The sequence below is a fragment of the Medicago sativa genome, chromosome 1, assembly GCF_051527215.1.
Source record: "Medicago sativa cultivar Bolivia chromosome 1, Bolivia_mono, whole genome shotgun sequence".
Lineage (NCBI taxonomy): Eukaryota > Viridiplantae > Streptophyta > Magnoliopsida > Fabales > Fabaceae > Medicago > Medicago sativa.
Genome location: NC_140749.1, coordinates 85,451,474 through 85,478,824, shown reverse-complemented (window position 1 = coordinate 85,478,824; position 27,351 = coordinate 85,451,474). Strand labels below are relative to the sequence as shown.

The window sequence follows — 27,351 nt, the reverse complement described above, 5'->3', positions numbered from 1 at the left end:
ATATTCTTTCTTCTCTTGATTAATTATTTACTAAAATTATATGATAGTATTATTATGGTTTCGTTACACTATTCACTGCCATCTTTTTTGAAGGGCTTATCATCTTTATTTCTTTAACCTTTTTTATTTTTATTTTTCTTACAAGAACCCAAAGAAAATTGATTTATAAAGAGTACCTGAGATAATGAATGAACGATTGGTTCCAAAATTAAAAAGAACATATGCTACTAAACGAAAGCAAAGCACAAATGCTAAAACACCCGACACAATAATATTAGCAGCATTTTGTCAACAAAAAAAAATAGCACCATGAATTCAAGAATAATACCATACAACAAATGAAAGCGTAGCCAATATGAAACTACGAAGAGAAAAAATGCACTCAATTCATCACTTCACTACGCCCCTAGGATAATCTTTTCTTTAAAATTTGTTGTCCCATGTACCTGTAAGAAATTAATAAAAGACTAGTAAAAACAAATATATGTAACCCAAATTATTGTCATTATTAAATCATATATAATGTTTATATTGTTAGATGTGAATCTTAATTACCTTCCAAGCATCATTACCGTAGCTTGAGGATTAGTCCCAGGCGTGCGATCAAAAGTGGACCCATCAATAACTCTAAGAGCTTCCACACCAATGACCTTATAATTAGTGGACCCATCAATAACTCTAAGAGCTTCCACACCAATGACCTTATAATTATGAATTATGATCAACAACTTTACCATATTGGCAACCTCCATGATAATGCCAAATTGTTAAGACGGTATCAATGCAATATTGTTCCAAAGAAAATGCAGCATTAGGATGTTTTGGTCTTAAATTCAATGGTAAAAGCAACATCAAGTCTATTAGAGCCTGGATAGACATGTTGTGATAACGAAATCTTGAGAATGCTTTTGAGTTGATCACATTTATGATTGTTTTCATGCCTTCCACACACATTCTCAAATCTTCTGGATCTTTGAAGTAATTGAAGGTAACTGATGGATTATCATTAGGGTTTGTTGTTAGGAGTTCTAGGTGACCTGTGGATCTTGGTCCCAATATCTTTTCAAGCATGACCGCTCCTTTGAGAATTGGATTGGCTAATGATCTAATTGTGTCTGCAAAAATTTCCATGGCTTCTGGTGTAAACCTGGAGGAATGGTCACTCTTCAAATAATAACAAAATTTCATATTCAGATTCATTTCATGACTAAAAAAACTTATAACTTCATCATATTAGGAGTGAGTGTATGACTTTGGATCCTCTACATTCGTTACATCGTAAAGTGACTCATAGAATTGTTGAATTTAGAGATAGAAAATTTCTCTCTAAATCAAATGACACTGCAACCCATTGCCGCGGACCACGGATCGTTACATCTAAAAAAATAAGACATGCTGACCTGGTTTGACACAAAATCAAAAATCCCTCTAAGCCTAGCAGCCCAAGAATGACCAAAAGCTCAATCCACTAACTGTTTCAATGAAGCTACCAAACTTGGTGACTCCAACTGTTTCAACCAGAGAAACTTCGACGGGTAGAGGAGAAGGAACGACTAGAATGTTCATTGGATTATCTGCCATCCCTTGACCTACCAAAGGTTGATCCAAAACCACTTGAATGCCATGTTCCTTAAGATGGTTAGCGGGACCAATGCCACTTAGCATCAACAACTGTGGACTTCCAATAGCACCAGCTGATACTATTATTTCATTCTTCACTTTGGAGCTTATGTGTGCTCTATGTATGATTCCCAATGAATCTTTGAATATCACTCCATATGCTTGTGGCCTCCCTTTTTCTGTAAAACAAATTCAAAAAAACAATATGATCAAGTAATGGGGCCTAAGATACATATCAACTTGATGCATTCAAGTAAAGTTGTCGAGTATCGAGAAAAACTCTAGTACCACATTGAATAGAGATAAGACCTGAAAAAAGTTTAAAAAGAGTGGCGTGCGTCATAGTGGGGCAAGAGATGGTGAACCGAAGAAAAAAAAAATCAAGCCCCACATTTAATAGAGTTAAGACTTCATCATCTTACAAGTATATAGTATATTTTAGGTTAGGGAAAAATACAATTACCTCCCCTTAGGTTTGACTAAATGTAACCAACACCCCCCCTATTTTCTTATTCATCACAGATCTCCCCTACCATGTCGCACTGTCAAACTTCCATCAATTTTAGTTTTTAACATAACTTATCATTCTCCACATTCTTAAATTTAGTCTTCATTTCCTCCAACAATCACAACTTAGAAAACCTTGTTCTCTTTCACAACTTAGAATCATACAATGGCCTGAACTAGTTTAGTTAACTCTTTCATTCTCCATATATGCTGGGCTGATATCATCCTCGTCCTTTTTCGTTGTGAACAATAGGGTATTTCTTGTTGTTCAATTTCCTTTATCATTTTTTGAAATTGCAATACCTAAAGTCATGTTTTTGGTTACAATTGTGTTGCGTGGATATAGTGGAGGGATCACAAATGGAGATCGATAGTGTATAGAACAAGAAGAATGGGTCCACTAAATGGGGAGTCAAGGGAATTTGGAAGCAATAATCTGGCCACAGTGAATTAATAAGGTGCTGTCAAGGTGTTGTGTGAGAGATGACTGACTTTAACAATGGAAAGATCACTTAAATGTTCAAGATAGTGTGAGTTTCAAGTTTCAGTTTTCTATTCTATTTAACAGAGAAATCAAACGGTGTTAAGAGAAGAGGGATGTTTCTATTTATTTAATTAAAACTAAGGGGAGGTTAATTTCTATTTTAAAAATAGCGGGAGTGTTTGTATCATTTAAAGAAAGTTCAGGGGAGGTCGATGCAATTTCCCCTATATTTTATAAAGACAATTTAGGGTAGATATAAAAAGTTAATAATGAGGCATTCTTAAATACATACCTTGAATAGTATCTTTTGAACTGTCGCATGCAAATAAACAGAAATTTTCTTTGGATCAGCATACTCTAACAAATCAGCTGCAGTGTGTCTATAACCTTCCTTATCAAAAATTGACCCTCCAACCTTAGTCCCATACAAGTGATCAAAAGTAAAACCATTGTAAGGTAAAACCCCTGCTTCAAGTAAACCATCCCTCACTGCTGATTGCCATTGCATCATTTGAGGCTCAAAAGAAACCTTCTTTTCAATCCATTCATATGAAATCTTAGCCAAAGTTTCATTCCAACCATAATCTCTTATGTAACTATAGCTAGCTAGCCCTTGAGTAGAATCCAGCATTCAAGACAGAACCACCTCCTAGGACGCGCGCTCGAGAATTGAGGACACCGTCAGTCGATATGAATTGTTGGGAAAATGATGAAGAACTTGTGTCAGCAAGGGAATTAACAAAGTTATGTATGTTGATTTGTTCTGGATTTGTATATGGTGAACCTCCTCTTTCAAGGACTAAAACTTTTGCACCTTGTGAAAGTGTTGCGGCTAGTGGACAACCACGTGTTCCGCCCCCTATGACTATATAGTCATATGTTAAGATTGGCGGAGCAAATGTTGCTTCTTTGATAAATGTGTGCTTTGGAGCTACGTTGACACAGAAAAGAAATTAAGATCAACTTTCATATTGATAATATTAAAGTGAGTTGTCCCTTTGGGAACATGCAATAAAATTGGAATTATTTAGGAAATAATAGATGACCCTACGCATGGATGACACGTAATAAAGCCAATTACAAAAAAAATAAATGAATATATTTGTAATATCCCGCCTGTCAGTATCGGAATATTACCAGTCGATCGTGCCAGAGGATTAAAGTTTAAGGAAAGTAAGCGTAATGGAAAATATTTATTATGAGATGTTAGCTTATTACGGATAAAGTATCAGTGCCGTGTCAAACACACTTAAGGCAAGGGCAATTTGGTAATTTCGCACCAAAAGAGATATTTATTTGGTAGGGCACCAAAATATCTCACAATTCTTATCCCTTTTCTCTCTCTAAGTTGGCAAGCTTTCTCTTCCTTCTCTCTTCTCTTCTCTCACGCCCCATCTCTCTTCTCCACCACCAATCCTTCCTAAATCTTCATCTTTTCTTGGTAAGCTTTTAGACCATGTTTCTTCATGGTCTCTTAAGCTTAATGAAGCTTAGATTTTGTTTGATTTCTCAACTTCTCCTCTCCTCCATAAACTAGGGTTTGGTTCTTGATTAAGAAACTAAGGTTTGGTTGCTTGAGCATGGAAGTTTGGTTTGGATTGTTATTATTCCTCTTTCTCTTCACTAAGAGAATCACAAGAAGTTAGGGTTTTGGTAAGTTGGGAGTTGAAGCATGAAGTTGTGCAAGAAGTGGTTCCTTCATAACCAAAGAAGATGATTAGAGGTTGGGTGGAAGAGCTAAAGTGTGGATTGTGATTCTTGGAACTTTGGAAGCAAGGAAGCAAGTTAGAGTTTTGTTATGTGAAGTGATGTTGATGCTTGTAAACTTGGGGATCAAATGCAAACATATTAGGTGAGTTCCTTAGATAGTTCCCACCCTTGGGATTATGTGATTCATGCTTGCAAGAAAACATATATTTATTTAGAGTTTATACATAGAAAGTATTACCCCATTTGTATGCCATGCTTGCTTGACTTGTGAATACTTGCTAAGTTCATGTTTTATAGGTTTCTAATGATCCAAGGGTCATATTGCACTTGGAGATGCTTGGTTTGAGGTTTTTAAGTCAAAAATATCAATTTTGAGGTTGCAGGACTGTCACAACTCGCCACGTCGAGCAAATAGCTCGCTAGGCGAGCTAGAGGGCAGAACTGGGGGTCCTGCTCGCCCCCAACTCGCCATGGCGAGTAAGAGCTCGCCTCCCACACTAATTCACTCGCCTAGGCGAGCAACACAGTGGGGAAACCCATTGTTTTGTTCGCCTCAGGTCGTTTCGGCGTTTCGCGAGCGGTTTTCTTGTGCAGTCTTTTTAAGAAAAATAAACCCCTCAAACCAAGATCCTAATTGTTAAAGTTTAAAAGGAGACTTTCTTATAAATCAAACAAGTATTTTTCAAGTAGGGTAAAGCATGGTAAACGAGAGATAGTACGAAAGAATCGGGTAGCAAGATAAGCTTTCGGGAAGGGAATGAAGTAGAGCCTTGACATAGCTTGTCAAGAAATAGAATAGAAGGCTAGACATTAGAAGTATGCTTGATAAGTGTGGTGCGATATATAAGTATCATCTTCGCATAAGAGTTAAGTGCCATACGAGTGTGGCAAGATGTGAATCGATTAGATATCTATTCACAAAGTAAGTTAAGCAAGTATATAGTTACCTCTAGTGGGATTGTCTAAGGATCTGAGGTAGAAGAGTTAGTATGATTAGGTTTAACCTTCATACAAGCATAAGACCAAGTTTTTAATAAGTGTTATGTCTCTTGTAATCCTTCCAAGGTTGGATTTAAGGGGTTCCCCAAGGGGAATGGTCAAGCCGAAAGGAAGCCGCATTTCACTAAGTTAAGGTGTCGTGTCTTTTGTATTCCATCCAAGGTTGGATATAAAAGGTTCTCCAAGGGGAACATGGTAAGCCGTAAGGGACCCGCACGTCACTAAGGGAGTCCGGTACGCCCTTGCTAGGCATTTTACCTGTAGTAAGGGATTAACTTCCGGGGTTACTCCACCCGGGACTAATCCGTAAAATGAACTCAGATAATATTGTTTGTTACACGCTAACATAATCAATGAAGCTGACTATGCATATTGTTCATACATTTATATGTTATGTCATAGAGCCTTGACGTAGATCGTCAAGAACAAGTAGAGACTTGGCGTAGATCGTCAAGAAGTAGTAAGTTAGCAAGAATCACTTTTGTGATAAGAGATGATATGTTGTAGATACAACATATTAAGCAAGTAGAAGCAAGTAAAGAAAGATATGTCGGTGACAATCTTAGGTTTCCCCTAAACGTCCGATTTAGAATCGTGTCATGATTATGATAAGCTTAGGCCTCGATACATAGAGTGTATTCTTGGCATTGCGGTTTTAGTTTCCCCTTAACCGCCATGACACGTATAAGAAGATAAGCCTATAACAAGTTAAGAATATTATGACGGCCCTAGCAAGCACAGCCGTCTAAGTAAGCTAGTCCCCACACACGTATAATCAACCGGCAGGTTGTATTGTAGACACGTGGTGACCGTAGGTTTCCCCCGTGGTTGCCTATAGCCTAGGGTTAGGTGGAACTCACTGAGACATTATGTCTCATCCCAATCCTTATTTGTTTCAGATATCAGGATGGTTTAGCAAGCTAGTAGTCGGATAGATGTTTCAGCAAGTGTTCGTTCGTACCAGCTGCAGCATGATATGGATGGTCAAGGATGCATTTATCATATTTTAGAAAAGTTGAGTTGTAATCTTATTGTACGAACGCATTTGTTGTATACGATATTCATTCAAAGTTTTTATGTTGTAAATTTTTAATGTATCCAGTACTAAACTAATACACATGCTAGACTTTCTAGATACGTCTAGTATGGGTGTTACAATATTAGTGAGAACAAAGTATTATACCTTTATAAGAATAAGATAAACCATTAAAGAACAAGCTTCCAGCAAGAAATGTGCTTATAAATTGTGCTAGAGCAATTTGTAAGGTCTTTCTGAGATAATCAAACCTACCCTTTTATAATAATAAATTATTATAATAAACAAGAAAAATTAAAGACACTAACCAATGCACCACCTTTTGTTCTTGCACATAAAATTAGTTTGTTCAACAACATCAAAGTTGCATCAAAACACCATGAAAAGATCCAATGTTCTTGAAATTAAGGGAATGCATAGCGTGTGACAGTGACTTCAATAGGACCCTCTTAACTTAGGTAGATGATGTTTATTTCTTGGTCACGTCATAAGGAAGCTCGTGCGTTGGAAAGTTATGGATGAACGATGAAGCATAAGGTTTGATTATATTTTGTTAAAATAATATTTCATTTATTGAAAACTAGAGACCAGCAAAACAATATTACAAATTAAGAAACAAGGAAGCCACACCTTGTTAAGATAGTTGAGATTAGTTAGGATTATTTGGTTAGTAGTAGTTATGAGTTAGTTGCACAATTAGTTAGTGTAGTTGGAGTCTAAAAATAAGACTATCATGTACACAAACCGCTATCTATTATCAATCAATTTAATTTCTTATGAGTTTTTACCTCATGAGCATTGCTATGCAATCTCTCTCTTGTATGATTCTTCACATGATATTAGAGCAGTGACATTTAACATGGACTAGTATTAAACTTGTGCACTATGGACCAATTCATTTGTTAAAATATGTGCACTGATCTTATTATAGTCTGTCCACACTATATAATTTTACATTTTCTTCAACATCAGTATTTTAGGGTTAAACTATGGTTGAAAATGAGTCGAGTCGAACTCGCGTAAACTTGACTCGACTCAATAATAATTGGTTTAGTTCGAAACTCGGATCGAGTTTGACAAGAACTTTTTTTACAACTCTAGTTCGGCTCGTTTAAAGTTCACGAACAGTTCGGTTCGACTAGTTAGATTTAGTTCATTTGTCTGAATCACATAACTCAAGAGTTTTTTTTAAGTCAAAAGACTCATTTCTTCCTATGTTACACTACCATCGAAATCCAAGAGTCTAAAAATAAAGTCACCTAAATTTTACTCTAAGTCATTCAACAATCAATATAGAAACACTATAAGAACAGATATGAACTAAGAAAAGTAAAGGAGACGTACACAAAAAATTGATTAGAAACAATCTTAAGAGAAAAGGAGGGCAATGATTTTCTTTTTTGATGGAGACTTGGTTATCTTGGTACTTGTTCGTTGAATTCTTGCCGGATGACATCCTACAACAAAGGAGAGCAAACGTTTTTTGTTTGGCTGGAAAGTTTGAAATTGGAAATGAAAGTAAAGATTAAAGGCAATGAAGAAATATAATGAAGTTAAACTTTTTACTTCCAAGGCTTTTTTTTTTGTCTTAGATAAAGTGGTAAGTCACTGAAATTAAATTCACACCAATGGTGAGGTTCTGGGTTCGAATCTTGGTCACAATATCCGACCTTGCATTTTCGGTATTTACCAGTTTAGCTAGGACTTCTAGTCTACTTACTAAGCTTTTTAATTAGAGAAAGCGAAACGTTAAGCCTTAAGGTTTTAAAATATTGAATTAATATAATAAATACTAAAAAGTCTCTAAAACTAACTAAAAAAATATTTAAATATAAAAAATCAATTATATATATAATCGAGCTAACTCATGAACTAAATGAGTCGAACTATATATAACTCAAGTTCAACTCATTTAATTAACGAACTTAACTTAGCTCAAGTTCAGCTCATTAGGTTCATGAACCAAGTCCAACGAAATAATTGTACCGAGTCAAATTTCGAACTATACTCGAGTTGGTTCGGTTCATATTGTCGGTCTTAAGGTAAACTCAAGTTTTGGCATGTCCATGGTTATCAACTTGCAGAAGACCCAACTCTTTGATCTGAACAGATTGTTCATCACTATTTTCGATCCCGATGGGACTTTGGAAAATATTTTCTTCTCTCTTCAGACCATCTCCGTCAATTTTCCTCTTTTCAAATTCTTTACAAATCATAACCATGACTAGTGCTTGCATCAAAGTGGCTGTTTGGATTTAGGATTTCACTGGTGTTTGCATCACAGTCCTCGATACTGGCGGGCGGAGATCGTGTCTCAGTCATGTGGTTGTTCTGATTTTTGCTAATTTTGGGCCTAATTGCAATTCATGGAGCATGGAAAGAAGTCAATAGATTTGGGCACATGCTTGGAAGAGTGTGCTTGGATTATGGAGAGTTGCTCACTATTTCAGGAAAATAATCATGATAGTTAACTACCAATACAATTTTACTCACAAAAAATGCTCGTAAAAATTGTAAGTATGCAATATGGAACTCAAAGCAATCTTACAAGATTTGTATGTTGATGATGTTTAGAGAATTTTTAATGTTTAGTTTCAAACTTGATAATAATATCAATTGTTTGTAAGTTTTACTTGGATGTTTTTTATATCATGATGAATCAAGAGGCAAAAATTAAAAATTAATATGCTTTGAGTATGCTTTTGAATTGCACAAGGCACACAACTATCTGCATTAAATATTAAAGTTTCTACAAGGATGTGATGATGAACATAGTTCTTATGTTGGGGTTGGTTAGTTGATTACTTTCCAAACTCAGAAAACTACTAAATATAGAAACTATAAATGGGTGTTCATGATACTCGTGCTCGTGTCACTTGCAAGCAAAATGATTGTTCAACTCACACTCAAAAAAATAAAATAAAACAAGTGTTTGGGTTCTCCACAATATCTAACAACGCATATAATTTGGCATACAACTCACTGTTAAGAACAAATATTCATGACACATAATTATTTAACTTGATATCACAAATTAAACATTTCAATGAAGACAAATTATAAGATTTTACTTATTTTGGAATCTTATCCACTTCATCAAGGAAAGAGACACAAACTAGAGAGTGAAAGATTGTATTTAGTAACTTATATCACAATAATAATTTCCTCACTCCCCTTCTTAGGGCACTTGCTGCTAATTTGGAGCGAAATTCTTTTATCATTGTCCAAAATGTAACGTAGTGACGATTCTACAAAGAGGATTATTTATTTATTTTTGGTAGAGTTGACGATTCTACAAAGAGGATTATTTATTTATTTTTGGTAGAGTTTATGTGCAATTTTGTTTCTTTAATAGTTTGTTAAGTATATATAATCAATCAATTTTTTTATTGTTGTCAACTCAGCATTGTAACTCTAGCTACATTTGGTTGATGGATAATCTAATTGTTACGCTTTCTTAATGCATTCTAAAGGTGAGAGACGAAAGAACGGTGAGACCTACATTATCCCTTGATAAATTGGAGGTAATTTATCTCCAATGATAAGTATTATTCGATTCTAGAACGAAGAAGTTGAAAATCACATGTTGAATGAAGAAAATGAAGAAGTTTGATGTTCTTGAGATGAAAATGGTAAGTGATTTTAAGAATAAAGATGAAGAAAAATGAATTTTTCTTTGATAGAAATAAATTACCCCAATTCATCAAAGATAATGTAGATAAAACATACCGGAGAGAACTCTTTATACCAAGTCAACGACAAGACGATAAAGAATGTGATAGTAGGCCTTTGACACCTTGAAAGAAGATAGCATTAATGCTTTTGGTCCGGGAAAACATCTTTTATTTAAAGCATGACCTCTAACACTTATTTTTACAAAACTTAGACTAGCTACGTCCCTAATTATAAGACCATTTTTTGAATTGTTTTTGTCCTTTTTTTTTAAGTTTTTTTTGGTATTTTCAAATACATTAATTATTTCTTCACCAACATATACCATTTATTTTATATCATTTTCTTCGATCAACAATAAATAATAATACTCACTTCGTTCCTATATATAAGTCCTCCTTGTCTTTTTAATATTTCTTAAAAAAAGTTGTTAGTGCAATTAATGTATCTATTTTGTGTGTGAATATTATTAAATTGTCATTTGTTTGTATGTGTATAAAATTTAACTTTTTCATATTTTAAGACAAGTTAGTAGAATTAATTAAGGGTATGTTTAGAAAATAATAATAAACACATCCACTAATGTGTATAAAGGCTTCTATTTAAGGACAAAACTTTTTCTCAAATAGTGCTTATAATTAGGGAGGAAGGTTGATAACATAATCTAACTTGTTTTCTCTTAAACGATAAAATTGTAAAAACAATATTAATCACAAACAAATTTAATATTACTATCAATTTTTTTAATTCTCATGATTCGATTAAAATGGTCTTATATATACAATTTCACATGTGTTGTTTTGTTGTTCCTCCCACCAAGAGGTGGTTTTTTATTTTTAAATGACACTTTTTTATTGCATTTCTCTAAACAAAAAATTGTCACTTTGTGAGAGGAACAACACATGTAGAATTGCATATAAGTTTTGTCCTTATTTTTTTTCAATAGTTTCCTTCACGATGTAATTTTTTTTTATCAAGTAGTTTAATAGATAGAATTCACATTTAAGACGGATAAGTGGAATGTATGAGGTTCGAACATCGTCCTCTACATGAAAAAATAATGTATAATCGCTCACAACTTAGATATGTTCATTGAAACATTCACGAAATAACTCTATTCGAAACTTATCGAACAAGATTCGAACTTTGGCTCTTATTGATCATTATCACAAACCAATAATGACTTCCAAACATGGCGGCTTCTAGCGTGAGCATGTGTTATAGGTCTCTCACGGTGAAACTGACTTTTGCACCGCATATAGTGGGTGAAACCGGTTATTTTCATTTTTAAAAAAATATTTAATAGTTTATTTAATATGTTTTTTGTATTTCTATATTTTCCCAAAAAACTAAACAAACAAATTATAAAAAGAGGCATACAGTAGATCTGAAAGAAAGAGAAGCCGAAAACATACAAGTTCGAAGGATCTGAGGTTAAAGAAGGCGAAACCAGTTGATACCCTGGAGGGAGGTTGATACCCAGTTGAAGATCATAACGAACATCAAGGTACTGAACTGTTTAGTTGTTGTGCATCTTATTTGTGTTTTGTTAAAAGCAAAATCGAGATTGTTGTTTTGTTAAGGGGTGGAGGGATTGTAGACGAAAAATGATATCCTTTGAATACACTGTTAAAAGCAAGATAAATGTTTCTGTTGCAACGGAGAAGTCGATTATATTTAAAAACTATATGATGAATTGAGTAAATCATGATATCCTTTGAATACACTGTTCAGGAAGAGAAAGAGGAAGGTTGAGTAGTGTTATATTCAAATATATAATCTAAAACAAAAAATGTCTCTCCGTTGAATTGACTTGGGTGTGATTCAAATATACCTCTCGTTGTTATATATTGAATTCCTTCTCAATATATAATCTAAATATTATTAGTATTGTGTGTGAATATAATTTGCAGAAAGTTAATCAAGAAGATTTGACTAAATAATATTTAAGTTATGAAATACTTTGGGTTTTATGTATAACACACACTTTGGGAAAGTTAATTAACTTTCTGCTACCTGATTCATTTAAAAATTTGGTATTCAGAGAAATGGACGGACGTTCAGAGGCTGTGAATCCTTTGTTAGAGCGCGATGGTGTGAGAATTTCAAGAGTAAGTTATCGTAGATGTGAAATTTGAAATTGAATGGTTTTTTAAATTAACTTAGCATGTGGCTAAAAGAAAATTTTCTTACAGGATTTTGAAGCTGAAAGTGGAGGTAATTACAACACAAATTGCGAACAAAGCAATGGAGATGTCAATGGAAGTTCAAATTCAGTTGAAGGCTTGGAGGATGAAACTAATGAAGTCAATCCGATTATGATAAAAGATATGGTTGATATAATGAAGATTGACCTGGAAAACTTTTGTGTGGCTGATGTGGAAAGATATGAATTTGTTGCTTTAGATGTTGCCTACATGTTTTACTGTTGGTTTGCCAGAACGTCAGGATTTTCAGTTCGTAAGGGGCAAGTGGTGAGGGATCGAAATGGTGAAGTCGTCCAGCAGACCTTTGTTTGTTCATGTCAAGGTTACAGGGAGGATAGGGGGTTAACAATGGAAAACCGAAAGCGTGAGCCAAAAAATGAAACAAGATGTGGGTGTAATGCAAAATTTCGAGTCCACTTGGATATTTTGTCGAGGCATTGGTATGTTACTGTATTTGAATTTGATCACAATCATGTTATGTTAGGAGGTACTCTGTGTGGAATGTTGCCAGCGTATAGAAAAATGAGTGTAGCCGACATAGCTGAAATTGAGCGTAGTCGAAAAGCTGGTATAAGACCGTACCAAATGTATGGGGCTTTGGCAGATGCTTCTGGGGGTTTTCATAAGGTAGGATTTGTTAAAAAAGATTTGTACAACCAGGTTGCCAAGCAACGTAGATCATTGTTTTCTGATGCTTGTGGCGCAGTTAAGTATCTTCGAGATCTTTGCAAAGACGATCCTCTAATGTTTGTGAAAAGCTGTATTGACGATGATAGGAGGCTTGAGCGGTTGTTCTGGTGTGACGGTGAAAGTCGTATGAACTATGAAATATTTGGAGATGTTTTAGCCTTCGATGCAACCTACCGGAAGAACAAGTACAACTGTCCGTTTGTTGTGTTCTCAGGTGTTAATCATCATAATCAGACCATTGTTTTTGCGACTGGTATAGTAACGCGGGAGACCGAAGAAACATATGTATGGCTGTTGGAACAATTTTTGAGTGCAATGAACGGCAAACCTCCTTTGTCAGTTATAACAGATGGCGACCTTGCAATGAAAAATGCCATTAAAAAGGTTTTTCCTGCAGCGCACCACAGGTTGTGTGCTTGGCATCTGTTAAGGAATGCTTCCACCAACATTGGGATTCCTGATTTTATGTCTTATCTGAAAAAATGCATGTTGGCTGACATTGAGATTAACAAATTTGAAGATTTGTGGTCAGAGATGGTTCAAAAGTTTGGGTTGGAAAACAACAGTTGGATCAATGAGATGTACGAAAAGAAGAAGATGTGGGCCACCGCTTACATAAGAGGAAGTTTCTTTGCTGGTATAAGAACCACCTCTCGTTGTGAGGCACTCCATAGCCACATGGGACAATACGTGCATTCTCGGATAAACATGACTGATTTTGTGCAACAGTTCCAGAGGTGTTTAACATTTTTTCGGTTCAGGGAAATTTTATTTGATTACCAATCCAATTACGGTCTTCCTGTGATGCAGACCAGTTTACGGTCATTAGAGAAATCTGCTGCTAATCAGTTTACGAAGGCGGTCTTTCTACTGTTTCGTACCGTGCTGAAAAGATCACTGCTTCTTAGAGTTACAGAAAGGCAAGAAATGTCCATGGGGTTTATTTTCACGGTTTCAAAATACCGTGGTGATGGTAGGGTTTGGCATGTGACATTCTGTGAAGAACCAGTTATTTTGAAATGCTCGTGTCTTAGAATGGAATCGCTTGGTTTGCCGTGTGATCATATCCTTGCTGTGCTTCTGTATCTTGATTTTGATGATCTTCCAAAATGTTTGGTTTTGCCCAGGTGGTCCAAGTTTGCTAAAGATTCAATCCGTGGTAGTTATGCCAATGGATCTCTCTATTGGGACTCGCAAATTGCTGCAAGGTATTCTGGCATAGTCCAAATGTGTAAAGTTGTTGCGGAGATGGTTTACGAAGATGAAGATGAGTACAACCGTGTTGTCGAATATCTGAGCGGTGAAATTAATCGGCTTAATTTGAAAAGGAACAACGCAATTTGTGAACCAGTTCCAGTGGCACAAAACAGCACAGACGAGAATGCTGAGAATGTGTTGGATCCACAATGTGTAAGAACAAAGGGCTGTGGAGCTAACCCCAGTGGTACTCCTGGTAGACGCAGACGCACACAAACTTGCAGCGTTTGTGGTGTCATGGGTCACAATAGACGTTGTTGTCCTTCCATCAGTCGCATCAATGTTGGGCAGACACAAACACCAATGTCAACTGACGAAGGAATTCTCCAAGACGAGGATGCGTACAACACCGAGGGTTACAATGTAAGTGAATGTCAAGTAAACTCTTTGTCACTCCCTACAACATTAAAAATACTTGTGATTTTAGGTATTTTGATTGAAATTCTTCTCGTTCTTACTTGTTGTCTAGGTGTATACTCAAATTTTTACGTATATGGTTAATCATTAAGTCCACCTATATGTGTAAGTGTGGTTTATATTTGTGAATGTCACTCTTAACTTGTAAGTAGGTTAACGCCAGGGAACATGTAAAATGAATTCATTCCTTATTGATAAGAACAAGAGACACTAATCTCTTCGGTCTTGTGAATAAACAAAGAAATTATTAATGAATTAATACATAGAGCAATTGAAAGCCACTGCTATATATGCTTTACCATGATGCATGAACTACGGAATGATATGAAAGTTTATTTTTCAAGTTGAGTTAATCTGTAGCATATGCACGTTTATTGACTGAGTGAGTCTTGATCACATCATATAATTGTTGATTTAGTAGACCTTGTGATGAGAATTGGACTTTTTTCTTTATTTACATGTATAATTAGTTGTTTTTTTTTGTTTCTTTCTGTCATTATTGTGTGAGTTTTGTTTATTTAGCCTAGTTTTTTGTTTGCCTTTAATTTTTCTCATTTGCTTCATTTTTGGATGGTTGACTTGCTTTGTGTGAAGTGTTGAAATGTGTTTATGCTCTTTTGTTTTTTCTATTCATTGTTTTCTTCTTATTTTTTTCTTTGAGACAGCAGGATTATTTGTATTTTAAATTTAGTGTCTTCATTATTTGTCTGTCTTATAATTTATTTATCCGCTTTGAAGGACATGCTGAGCCAGGATTGAGACGTGTACCGTCCATGTTATCGAAACCTTGTTACAGAGATTAATGTGTAAGCAGTTTGATTATTTTCTTTCATGTACTTTTTAAGGATTGTGTATGCATTATAGATAAATTTTTAATCTATGTTGCAAAATTTATGTGTTGCAGATGAGTTGCTGTCATGGAAATGCTTTGGGGTTCAATAGGGTTTTAAGTAGAAAATGCTCTATAAGCAAATTTAAATAAATTGTTTAAACAATGATGGTTTTCTGCGTGTGATGTAGTATGTTATTTGAATATTTTAGTATGTGTGATGTACGAAGTTGTCTGTGTGATATACACTCTCTAGATCTGTGTCGTAATGTTGTATGGTGGTGCAACGTAGATTAATCATGGACCTGTATTACCTTAATTGGTGTGACACTTGCTTGCTTTCAATTGACACCCATATTTTGAATTATCATAGATGTGAAAGTTGATTAGCATTAGATAATCATACTGTTTGGGTACCATTACAAAATTGGCACTGGAATGCTTACTGAAGGTATTCTCCTTGGTTGCTCAAAGACCCCTGTAGAATAATGTGAATTTTGATTCTTGTCATGACATTGAACCCATGATCAAAGACGTGTATACTGATAATGAATGGCACCCTAAAGCTATTGGTTATTTCCACTATTATCCTTCCTAATTATTCTTCCTAATAGATTAAGAAAACATAAAGAATGTTCAGATCCAGCTGTATTTCGAGTTCAGGTTATAAGGTGTTGATCCAGACGAATTTTACTTGAGCTAAATAATGGTAGGCAATGGTGTCGGATTTGGAAGCTAAAGGCACAAGAAAATATCAAATTTTTCATGCAGGGTGGCACCTATTTTAATTGAGTTCAGAAAATTCTTAATCAGTCCAGAATATTCATTTAGCCATTAGTAAAATAAAACCTTTTTACATTTATTATTGCCGAATATGAAGATCATTTGTTTCGTATGAAGTGGCCCTCAGGTGGTGGCTTTTACAGTTCATCTTTTAATACTAAATTAAGTCCTCTTGGTACAAGTTGCTTTTGTCTTTCACAATGAGGAATTCAAGTCCAAAACCTGGAACTTTACTACTTAATTATATGGTTACCTTTTCTTGTGTAAGCTGATATAAATCGTGTTTCAAATCTGATCAAAATCGTTTATCAAAATTGAAAAGCATTTTCGAATGAAAGTGAATCAAATTAATGTTCAGCATAATTAAAGCCTTTAAGCCATCAATCTATTCCTACTCTCTCCATGCTTCACCATTTAAGTATGACCCCACTGCACATTTGTGGTCGTTCATAACCCATTGCCTGTGATTAACACAACAGCCACAAACAACAACACATTAAAGAGCACAACAGCCCATATTTTTTTTATTCAATTATGAACCAAGACATTTATATTATATGTGTGGTGTGAGCATACGTGTTAATGAATCGTGATAAAAAATGTGAAGTACTAGGCAAGAGAACATATAATACTAAAAACTTTCATTAATACTGGCTGGGAGTAGGAATATTACATAACCAAATGTTTAGGACCCAATATAGGATCATCAAGCATAATTAAGATTCCAAAATGCATAATTTTCATTACCCTAACAGCACCCCCCATGGAGTTAAAACAACAATAGCACAAATATAAGCAAAACGAGATAAGGCCAACATCAAAATGCAAGTGTTCTAGCCCAAAACACAACATACATTACAGTCCATATGTTGATTTCAAAAAGTACTAGTCCATAATAAGATTACTAAACAGCACCCCCCACCAAATTAATCATCTCGTTAGCCTTCAAAGCTTCAACTTCCTCCCAGTGTTTCTTTGCATCCCGTGCAAGTATCTCCTTGTAATCGTTATGAGGACCAAGCAACAAACGCATAGCAATCTTCATTCGAACCTGTTTTTCATCCATCTATTTGTTGACATGACAATTATATTCAAATAAGTGTATGATCAATTAGATTAAGAAAATTATAACTTTAATTATATTAGCCAATCAGTTGCATACCACTCCCACGATCTGATTATTGAACGCGTTCTGCATATTGATCCACTCGGCTACCCAAAGGCCAGCATTTTCGCTGTGATTCAAATTATGGAAAACACGGTCAATAATTACGGATTGGGTTATATAAGCTTGGTTATAGTTATTTTAATCTATACCTGTGGCCACAATTGGGAACACCCCTTGGTTCTTCTATATCCCAGAATTCAAAGTCAGGAAACAAACAGAAGTCCACTTCAAAATCATAAATTGTTAGAACCATTTGGGACAGAACTGCAGCCTACATCAATGTAGTGATAAGGATGATTTAAATTATAATTCATTGACATTATGAACTAGTTTATGTTATCTCTGAAACATCATATATTATTAACACCAACAAATAAGAGAGGTACCGCAATATGGTGACATCAAAAACGGCAAAACAGAAAACATAAAACAGAGGCATTGCTGCAATTGTAAAAGTAGTGTAACTAGCAGGCAACCAACGCACAACCAACCAACAAAACAAAACCCCTAAAACAGCCCTTATAGCAGAAAAACCTGTTACTCACAGACCACTACAACAGCATTACAGAAGGCTGAAGGCACTACCTAAAATGGCACATTAGTTACTAATGTTACATTACATGAGCACTTACAATTTGTTTTAGCATACGGTGTCTTTCCTCAACCTTCTCTGCAACCAAATGGGAGTCCAGCAGATAGATCTTTCTTTCCACAATGTGTACTACCATCAAACACCAGTGCCCTCCCTCATCCACAATAGGGACATATATCTGCACAAAACAGAATTTCATTGGTTATAAGTGTCTAGCAACTCGATTAATTTGTAAATAAACCAATATGTAGATGTAGAGATATATATTATCCAGTATACGCAGTAGTTTGAATCTATACCAGTTTCAGTTTTTTAAAGGCTGGCATCCACTCATGCCCGTATATGACCACAAGCTTCTCAGCGCTATAACCTGATTGCACATCAGACTGCATATATTTGAAAAAGAGACATTATGATCAAAATCAAAATCATAACCTTCTAACATAGTATGATATACAACATATAGTCATATTACCGCAAATGAATGAGGTAAACACCACAGGTTTTGGGTCAATGCATGCTTCTGAGCCCATGTAACTTTCAAAGCCATCATGTATACGATCTATATGTTTTACCAAATATATTAGAATAGAAGTTCATTGCATATTGCATAAATTTTATTTTATTTACAAGTAAACAAAAACCCTAGAACTATACTACTTCTTACTTGTCTTCCCACATATCCTCCAGGGACAAGACATTGAAATTCTGATCTTATAAAAACGTTGTTCCCCATTGAAAACACAAGCTCATTTTTCCTACAATAACATATAACATTTGATTAATAATGTTCCTGGAAATGATGTATGGAAAAAAAATGTTCTTATAAACTTAAGTGGGTAACTATATCAAAAAGGATTTATAGTTCAACAAGCACGTACGATTGGAAGTCATCTCGGAATATATATGCACATAGGATGGCCTCCTCCGCCGTCAGACGCATGTCGACAGTTGGTCTGAATGTGCATTTTACATACTACAGGCATATACGACATGAAAAAAAAAGTTATTAAACATTCTTCAAATATGGGATATTAAATTGATAGTCATTTATCACTACCTTTGGAAGGATTCCTCCGCTAGACTTGAATATGTGTGGGCGAAATGGTCTTGGAGGAAGCTTTCCCTTTGTAGCCATGGTGGAGGTTGATCCTGGAGATGCTAAGCAACTCTTTGCAGCAGCAACATCAGAGGGTGACATCTTTTTCTGTCTCTTGAAGGAAATATTAGTGGGTGAAGGTGTAAATGAGAGCTTTTTAGCAACAACAGCGTCATCATTTAGAAGTATCTACAAGATCAAATAAAATTTTAGTTATATTGACAAAATTTAAGAGTGCATGAAAGTTGTATTGTGTACTTCAATACCTTTGCATGTGGTGATCTCTTAAAGTTACTGTGCATTAACTTGTCATTTGTCCAATCTTTTTCTGCATTGGTGCTGGTGTGAGCCATAGGTGATTTCCCTTTATCCATTTTAGACTTGGAAGCAATTTTAGTGGCATGGAATTCATCAGCTGAACCAAACTGGATTTTAGAAGTGTTAACAGTTTGATCATCATCTGATAAGATGACAGTTGAGATTCCAGTAAGAAAATTGTGATTGTCAAAGGTTTTCCTTTTTTGACTCGATGCCATGCACGTAGTCATATTTGTTGGCTCATCTCTAGCAGTTGGGTTAGGGGACCTAATATCAAGTTTTACCAGTCCAACCAGTATCTCTAGCATTCTTTGGTTTGAAGTTTCAACCCCTTCAACAGAGAGAGTTAAGCGCTACATGGAAATGGAGGAACAAATAACAAAGTTAGTTGTCATTCGTTCACATTTCTCATTTTGTACAAAAATAGCATGAGACACTTTATGCTTTAGATCGAGTTTGTCAGACACATTACCTTCAGTTCGTTTACCACATCCTGGATATTGTTGTCAGATGGTAACGAAGCAGAAGGCGAATCAGAAAGCGAATCAGAAAGCGAAGCAGAATCACTGTCAGTTTCCGTTGGTTGAGGCTCAGCCTGTGTTTACAAAGAGTATAAAATGGAGTTTTCGTTAAAATGATGATATAATGGCAGTGGAATTAAATGTATGAACAAATGTAGGAAGGAACAAAACATGGAACCAAAATCGTACTTGTTCTGCAGTTATGTCAACAAAGTCACCGAGTTCATAGCCATCTACAGTTTTCTCATCATACTTGAACCTGGTTATTCATCAAAATGCATGGGTATAAAAAATAATCAGATTACAAAGGTAAAAAAGCTCAGACAAGTGTAGTTTTGTTAAGTGTTAGCTAGATTTGTTAAACAAAAACAATGAAAATCAACTCACCCTGTATCTTTTTGCGTCTTGGTATGGGATTCCATCTTAAGTTTTTTTTCTTATCAGCTATGAATGAAGGAAGGTGATGAGAAATCAGTTTATATGTACAACCCTATTTATACTACTAATATGGTGTAGTAGTTTTCCAATCGATGCAAAATTTTGCAAAGAGATAATATTGTTAAAAAAATACGAGTACTGTTGTCTTTAGATTGTGTTGGGACTGATAGGAGGCGATTTGAGTGGTTGTATCAATTGCATTCAATGCATGTCTGTTCATTAGGTATTGTGATGATGATATATGGTGTAGACTTGAGAAAAGCGCAACCCATTTTGATCAATTTTGAATTATTCCATTTTTTTATCCAATTACCATTTAAATCTTTATGATATATGCTAAATGAAGACACAATATGCCAAGATAATTACGTGTCTTAATTTTTGAACGAATTTCATAATTTTTAATTTTAATGAATGATTATAATAGACACAATATATGGTACAAAATTTTTTTATAATATATCTATAAAATATTTAATTGTTTTATAAAACAAAGGTTATGAAAAAATTAAGAGGAGATTTTGAGACCGAAAGGAATAGTTATAGAAAAGAGGAAATTGATTAAGAAGTGATTAGATAGTTTAAGGACTATTTTTTTATGTTTGTGTCTAAACACAATTGATTTGGTTTTGTAAGCATGAAATAATACTTCCCCCGTCCCATTTTAACTAACTGAGTCTTTTCTTCATTTCACATGTGTGAAGTAAAAGTGTATAAATGAAACAGAGAGAAAAATAGTTTTGAGTGTTTTTGATAGGTATTGGTGCATTCTCCACTATCATAATACAAAGTGGAATATATTGAATTGAGAATGATAAAATTAACATAAATTAGAGTTATAAAGGGAAAAAATAATTATTATTGTATTGAAAAGTGAAATGGGTCACTTTTTTGAGACAATATTTTTATACAAATGGCTCAGTTATCACGGGATGGAGGGAGTACCCCCTAAAATATTACTATTAAGGTTACAAGATGTGTACGACCAACTTTTGGACAAATTTTTGGGAAAAGAGAAGCTCAATTCAAATTTGGATTGGACACCTTAAAATATAAATTGTTTATTTCTCATGTTATTATAGAGAAGGAAATTAACATTTTTATGGGTCACATGTGTGTGGGTGAGAAGGAATGGTAATATTATAATAACTTTTTTTTTTTATATAATATTATTTTGATGAGTATTGTTTGAACAATTATTTGGTTGATAATTTATGGTACAACTATAATTTTCAAAGGAAAAGTAAGTATTTGCACAAAAATCAAAGTAATCGAGATATAAACTAAAAAATAATATAAGTATGAGAGAGAAAGTTGTCACAAGAATGATCAAAAATGGATGTTTAAATATCATTTCTCTGCAAGGTATTTTCACTACTCACAAAATTGTTCGATTTAAAATTGTTGTTTTGGAAACTGCGTTACTCTGTACACTATTTTTACTTGATTTGGGAAAAGAGTATCACTACTCACAAAATTGTTCGATTTAAAATTGTTGTTTTGGAAACTGCGTTACTCTGTACACGTGAGAAGACTATATGCACATCGGTTTTCAGTCACCAGGCTACAAAGCAGGCTATATGATCATGCCGTGTCCTTGTTATGTTAATGGGGTCAGGCTAGCGTGATCAAGTTGGTTGAATGCTTCTCGTCACTTGGTCGTTACATTAGTTAGTAATATTTTGGTTAAAATCTACTACTCATCACTACGTATTTTAATTTGTAGGTAATAATTTCTTCTTGCTAATTTTAATTTATTAAATGGTCTTTTAAAAAAAACAAATTAATTTATGAAATGGATTAATCATGTATTTGCTACCCTATAAAATTGGGTATTTTGAAAGTTTAGTAGTATAATTTATTGTTAAACTTATGTAATATTTTGAAAGAATATTAACATGAAATTAATTGGTCATTAATTAAAGGGTTAAATATGTTTTAGGTCCTTATAAAATTGGGAACTTCTAAGTTAAGTTATTACTTAATTTTAATAACATTTTTAGTCATTATAAAAAGAAAAATACATGTAATTTTAGTTCTTGTAAAAACTAAATTTGTTTATAACATTACAAAATGTCCATTTACCAAAAAATAGATTTTTTAAACAAGAGAAGAATTAAATATGAATTTTTTTAAATGACGACAGTTCAAGAAAAGAGTAACAAAAATATGGACGTAGAGATTATATTTTCAGTTAATATTTTGCATAGGGACTTTTAGTAATGTTCTTAAGAGGTCAACAACAAATTGTTTAATAATTCATAAATTTATCGGATCAAGATTCATAAGGGTTACCATAAGTATTTTGATTGGGAGAAGTTATCGGATCAAGATTCATAAGGTTTACCATAAGTATTTTGATTGGGAGAAGTTATCGGATCAAGATTCATAAGGTTTGCCTGAAGTATTTTGATTAGAATAAGTTATCGGATCAAGCTTCATAAGGTTACCTTATGAATCTTGATCCGATAACTTCTCCCAATCAAAATACTTATGGTAAACCTTATGAATCTTGATCCGATAACTTCTCCCAATCAATTATGAATCTTGATCCGATAACTTCTCCCAATCAATTATGAATCTTGATCCGATAACTTCTCCCAGTCAAAATACTTATGGTAAACCTTATGAATCTTGATCCGATAACTTCTTCTCATCAAAATACTTATGGAAAACCTTATGAATCTTGATCCGATAACTTCTCCGAATCAAAATGCTTATGGTAAGCCTTATGAATCTTGATCCGATAACTTCTCCCAATCAAAATACTTATGGTAAACCTTATGAATCTTGATCCGATAACTTCTCCCAATCAAAATACTTATGGTAAACCTTATGAATCTTGATCCGATAACTTCTCCCAATCAAAATACTTATGGTAAACCTTATGAATCTTGATCCGATAACTTCTCCCAATCAATTATGAATCTTGATCCGATAACTTCTCCCAATCAATTATGAATCTTGATCCGATAACTTCTCCCAATCAAAATACTTATGGTAAACCTTATGAATCTTGATCCGATAACTTCTCCCAATCAATTATGAATCTTGATCCGATAACTTCTCCCAATCAATTATGAATCTTGATCCGATAACTTCTCCCAGTCAAAATACTTATGGTAAACCTTATGAAGCTTGATCCGATAACTTATTCTAATCAAAATACTTCAGGCAAACCTTATGAATCTTGATCGGATAACTTCTCCTAGTCAAAATACTTATATTAAACCTTATGAATCTTGATCCGATAACTCTGTTCCTTTTCAAATTGTCACGTTTTGAAAATTAATGTTAACCAAAACAATTATTAAATGCTACTACTTTTAATGGGATAATATTTACTTTTACTATAATAACCTTACTCATTTAATATTTAATTTCATATATTTCTATTTCCATAAATAAATAACTAATAATATTATTGGTAAAAAACAAATAATTTCTCCAATAGTTACATTGAACTTTGAAAATAGATATTTTTTTTTTAAATAGAAAATAGATATTTAAATAGGAACAAAATGGTTTCCCAACTTTTTTTTTCCAACTGTTATATTTTCTCCAATATTTAATTGTTCGCCACAATATAAAATTTTGTTAAACTAATTAAAAATAGCATTGTTTTTAATTATTAATTTTTTTTTGAAAGAGTTTTTAACTTTTTATTTTATTTTTCATCTTGTGGAAAAATAAGGTCCGGAAGGAACAAGACTTTGTAATGTATCTTACTGCAATTTTTTTTAATATTAAATCCACTGAGACTTACACAACACACTTCTGCTACTCTCTTTCTATATAATAAGACAAACCTTCTACCACTCCAACCTTGCACACAGTCTATTTTCATCGTCCAAAAACTCAATCTTTTCTGCAAAAATGACTTCATCAAACTCATGCTACTCTGGGTACGCGCGTTCCTGTAATTTACAGTACTTGAAGTTGAAATGCAACTGCAATAGGTTCGCAGAGGTTAAGATAGCAAACACTACCCGCAATCCCCTCAAGCTGTTCTACTCTTGCAAGGATGGAAAGTGCGGCTTCATGGACTGGGCGCATCCAATAGGGTGTGATTGTAATCATTCATACAGTGCTGAAAACGTTGGAGTCATTGATGATATCATTGATGGTAACAAGGTCATTGACTCCGTCGTTGAAAGAATCGTGCCTGTTGAAGATAGGGTGGAAGAGATCGCCGTCGATGTGGGGGAAATCAAAGCTTTGATTAAGCAGGCAAAGCTCATGTTCATAACAATGTGTTTCGTGTTTGCTGCCTTCGTCTTTGTGTTGGTGATCTGAATCATGTGTTTGATTTACTACTCTGTCGCCTACGTGAAGCATGTGTTTGGTGTTTGAAGCTGTTTGTTTGTGAAAACTAGTTTTATTATCCTTGTTTTATGATGTGTTTGTTTAGCCGTTTGCCTCTTGTTGGACGTGATTATCACCCAGATCTGATCGTTGCATAATGTAAACGAATCCTTTTCCGTTGTGTTGAAATATAAATGTTCATGGTGTTTTTACTTTTAATTGCCTTTTCAGTATTTTTTTTGAAATAAATGGGTGCAGCTAATTAGATAAAACCAGACTATTTTAGCATCAAATTCTTCTCTTGTGAATCCTTTTCATTTGATCTCCCATTAACATTACCAATGTTACTATTGTTTTTTTATTTAAAATTTTAAAAAAGGTTCATTATTAACATAATAAAGAAAAATGTTCATAATTGCAATATACAAAATCATATAAACCTTCATCTTAGGACCTTTGTTAATGAGACCATATCCTATTAACAACAGATTTTATATCATATTAACATGGCAGTTATGCTAATTACTGTTTTTTTTAAAATAAAGAATCCAAAAAAAGTTGATTATTACTTTATCAATTTACAAAATCAAAAAACCTTTTTCTTACGACTTTTCTTGAACGACTTTTCTTAAAAAATAAAAAACTAAAGTTCAAAAATTGACAATACATTTACGTTTCAATTTTATAAAAAAATATTACTAATTATAAAAAAATACATAAATAGACAATTCTATGTATATATCTTATCAAGGCCGTTCCTATAGAAATAGGGTTCTCAATTATATTTTTAAAATAAGCAACAGTAAAATCAAAACGTATTTTTTTTGTGTAGCTAAGCTTAATAAAATTAAGTAAAAGAGAGGTGAAATTTACCTAACGGTGTCGTTTGGAATGTCACTTCTACATCGTATGAAAGAGGAAAACAAATGGTTTATGTGAAAAAAATTATTGTTGCGATTCTTTCAACGGAGATGGGTATTATAATTTTTTTTTTAGGACTGTAGTTTTTAGAGGCTCGGTTTGGTAGCGCTTCTTGCATTCCCCAAACTGTAAGCTGAAAAAGTGTGCGGTTTGATTTGGTTCGGTTGACTTTTAAAATAAAATCCGAATCAAACAAAACCAAATCAAACAAATGCGATTTGGATTGGATTGGTTACTGCAGTTTTACTTATACGATTTTTGTTTTGTTTTCAACATTAAAATAAAATTAAAAAGCTAAAACACAACATATTTTATGCAATATTTTAAATTTCATCCAACTTTACAATTTTATTTTCATCGAACAATGTACCCAACTATGTACACCATATTTAAACTTGGATAAAAAGTAATTAAATTTTGTAAAAATTACAAAGTCTAAATTTTTTTTCATTCTCTAAGAGTTCAGGTACCGCAAAAATATATTTTTTACAAAAAAAAAGCTGAAACTTAACAAGAAGAAAAAATATGTTATTTTCTTAAAGCTTCCATTTTGATTTTTTTTTATATTGCGGTTTGGTTTGGTTCGATGGTAAAATCAAAAACGGAAACCAAACTAAACAATGCGGTTGAGTAAAAAAAATAATCCTAATACATCTGAACCAAGTGACATTTTTTGCGGTTTCGATTTGGATTGATCTGGTTTACGGTTTTTCTATTTTATTGGTTCGGTTTTAAACACGCCTAGTCAAACGTGATTTAATCTCACAATTATTTTTCAACTATTAGGCAATTAATGAAGGTGCGAGTAGCAACTTTCTAATCTTATCTCTCAGCTACCGAACAGGCCCATTAAAAAGCCAACAGAATAAAAAAGCCCATAGTCGCTGCGTGGCAACCAAAATATTTTAGTGACTCATTTATCTGATATTAATTTCAGATACTGTTCATTGAATTTTTAAAAACAAATGGACACTGTTTCTACTCGGTTGAAGAAGGTTTCCAGTAAAACATCATGACCACTACATAATATAATCTTATATCTGATGGACATAATTCAGTTTTCACCGTGAGAGACCTATGTTACTTGCTCACGCTAGCCTGAGCCTCCAAACATATCTAAATTTTGATTCTCCGCCAACTAGTTATGATTCAGCTAAAAGATAAATACTTCCACCTCAACTGGATGACCAATATATTATAGGTCGAACTAGTTTTGGGAATAAATTAAAAACACCCATCAAAGAAGAACTCTACCCCTAATTGTGTTATTTGTTAATTCAGAATTAAAATAAATTATTTTTTGTCCAAACATTCATATGCGATAAAGTTGTGTTCGCAAACTCAAAGAATACTAAAGTAGAGTCAACAACAAACTATTCTTCAACATATATTTGCTAGCACACTTTTTTCATCTATTAAAATTTATATGATTTCTATTAAATAATATAGGTTCCATATAAATTTGGTGTTGAAAAATATGTGTTAAAATCAAGATTGACCACAGACTTTAACAAAGAAAATAGCGTACTACATACATCGCGGGGCTTGGTGAGAAACAGAGAGCATGATACTATTCTCAATTTCTCATCATCCATGGCAGCACAACCTGCCCTCACCAACCTCCCACAGTGGTGAGAGTTTAATCAAACTTCTCAAATTAATAATCAAACTATATGCAGTATTCCTATTTAATAAATTATTGAAGATTGATAATAGTAGAAGAGGAAGAACTTCAATTATCTAGTTAACCACACCAACCAAATCAAGAGTCCAAGATG

The 27,351-nt window shown here is 33.8% G+C and overlaps 2 protein-coding genes, 1 long non-coding RNA gene and 1 pseudogene across 4 annotated transcripts; 2 read left to right on the top strand and 2 right to left on the bottom strand.

Annotated features, from left to right (window-relative positions):
* Window positions 1–249: 249 nt before the first annotated feature.
* On the bottom strand, window positions 250–7,155 carry LOC146958494 (protein HOTHEAD-like; annotated as a pseudogene). Its single transcript, XR_015031150.1, has 7 exons — window positions 7,145–7,155; window positions 6,504–6,607; window positions 2,904–3,542; window positions 1,401–1,803; window positions 719–1,164; window positions 556–660; window positions 250–446 (listed from the first exon to the last, which is right to left on the bottom strand). The product of XR_015031150.1 is annotated as a protein HOTHEAD-like (transcript).
* LOC146958495 (uncharacterized) lies at window positions 3,960–6,413 on the top strand. Its single transcript, XR_015024651.1, has 2 exons — window positions 3,960–4,463; window positions 6,220–6,413. It is a non-coding gene; the product is annotated as an uncharacterized LOC146958495 (long non-coding RNA).
* Window positions 7,156–11,222: 4,067 nt separating the features above from the next.
* On the top strand, window positions 11,223–15,793 carry LOC146958493 (protein FAR1-RELATED SEQUENCE 5-like). The gene is made up of 5 exons (XM_085740000.1): window positions 11,223–11,535; window positions 12,073–12,139; window positions 12,224–14,545; window positions 15,338–15,405; window positions 15,504–15,793. The coding sequence occupies exons 2-4, from the start codon at window positions 12,077–12,079 to the stop codon at window positions 15,356–15,358; spliced, it is 2,406 nt and encodes an 801-aa protein (XP_085596126.1). The 5' UTR covers window positions 11,223–11,535; window positions 12,073–12,076; the 3' UTR covers window positions 15,359–15,405; window positions 15,504–15,793.
* Window positions 15,794–16,871: 1,078 nt separating this feature from the next.
* LOC146958492 (uncharacterized) lies at window positions 16,872–20,331 on the bottom strand. The gene is made up of 13 exons (XM_085752211.1): window positions 20,297–20,331; window positions 20,099–20,168; window positions 19,861–19,983; window positions 19,337–19,741; window positions 19,032–19,259; window positions 18,853–18,947; window positions 18,639–18,729; window positions 18,447–18,533; window positions 18,271–18,357; window positions 18,012–18,149; window positions 17,529–17,650; window positions 17,374–17,446; window positions 16,872–17,277 (listed from the first exon to the last, which is right to left on the bottom strand). Exons 1-13 carry the CDS (start codon window positions 20,329–20,331, stop codon window positions 17,116–17,118), a joined length of 1,716 nt encoding a protein of 571 aa, XP_085608337.1. The 3' UTR covers window positions 16,872–17,115.
* Between the last annotated feature and the right edge of the window lie 7,020 nt (window positions 20,332–27,351).

Bases quoted from the DNA above. Each gene is read 5' to 3' on its own strand.
- LOC146958492 (XM_085752211.1), bottom strand. From the start codon at position 20,331: ATGGAATCCCATACCAAGACGCAAAAAGATACAGG. The intron at 18,948-19,031 runs GTAGTGATAAAT...ATATGCCTGTAG, and splicing joins GCGGAGGAATCCTTCCAAAG to TATGTAAAATGCACATTCAG. The intron at 18,150-18,270 runs GTATAGATTCAA...TGTTTTGTGCAG, and splicing joins CCTTTAAAAAACTGAAACTG to ATATATGTCCCTATTGTGGA.
- LOC146958493 (XM_085740000.1), top strand. From the start codon at position 12,077: ATGGACGGACGTTCAGAGGCTGTGAATCCTTTGTTAGAGCGCGATGGT. The intron at 12,140-12,223 runs GTAAGTTATCGT...ATTTTCTTACAG, and splicing joins ATGGTGTGAGAATTTCAAGA to GATTTTGAAGCTGAAAGTGG. The intron at 14,546-15,337 runs GTAAGTGAATGT...TCCGCTTTGAAG, and splicing joins ACAACACCGAGGGTTACAAT to GACATGCTGAGCCAGGATTG.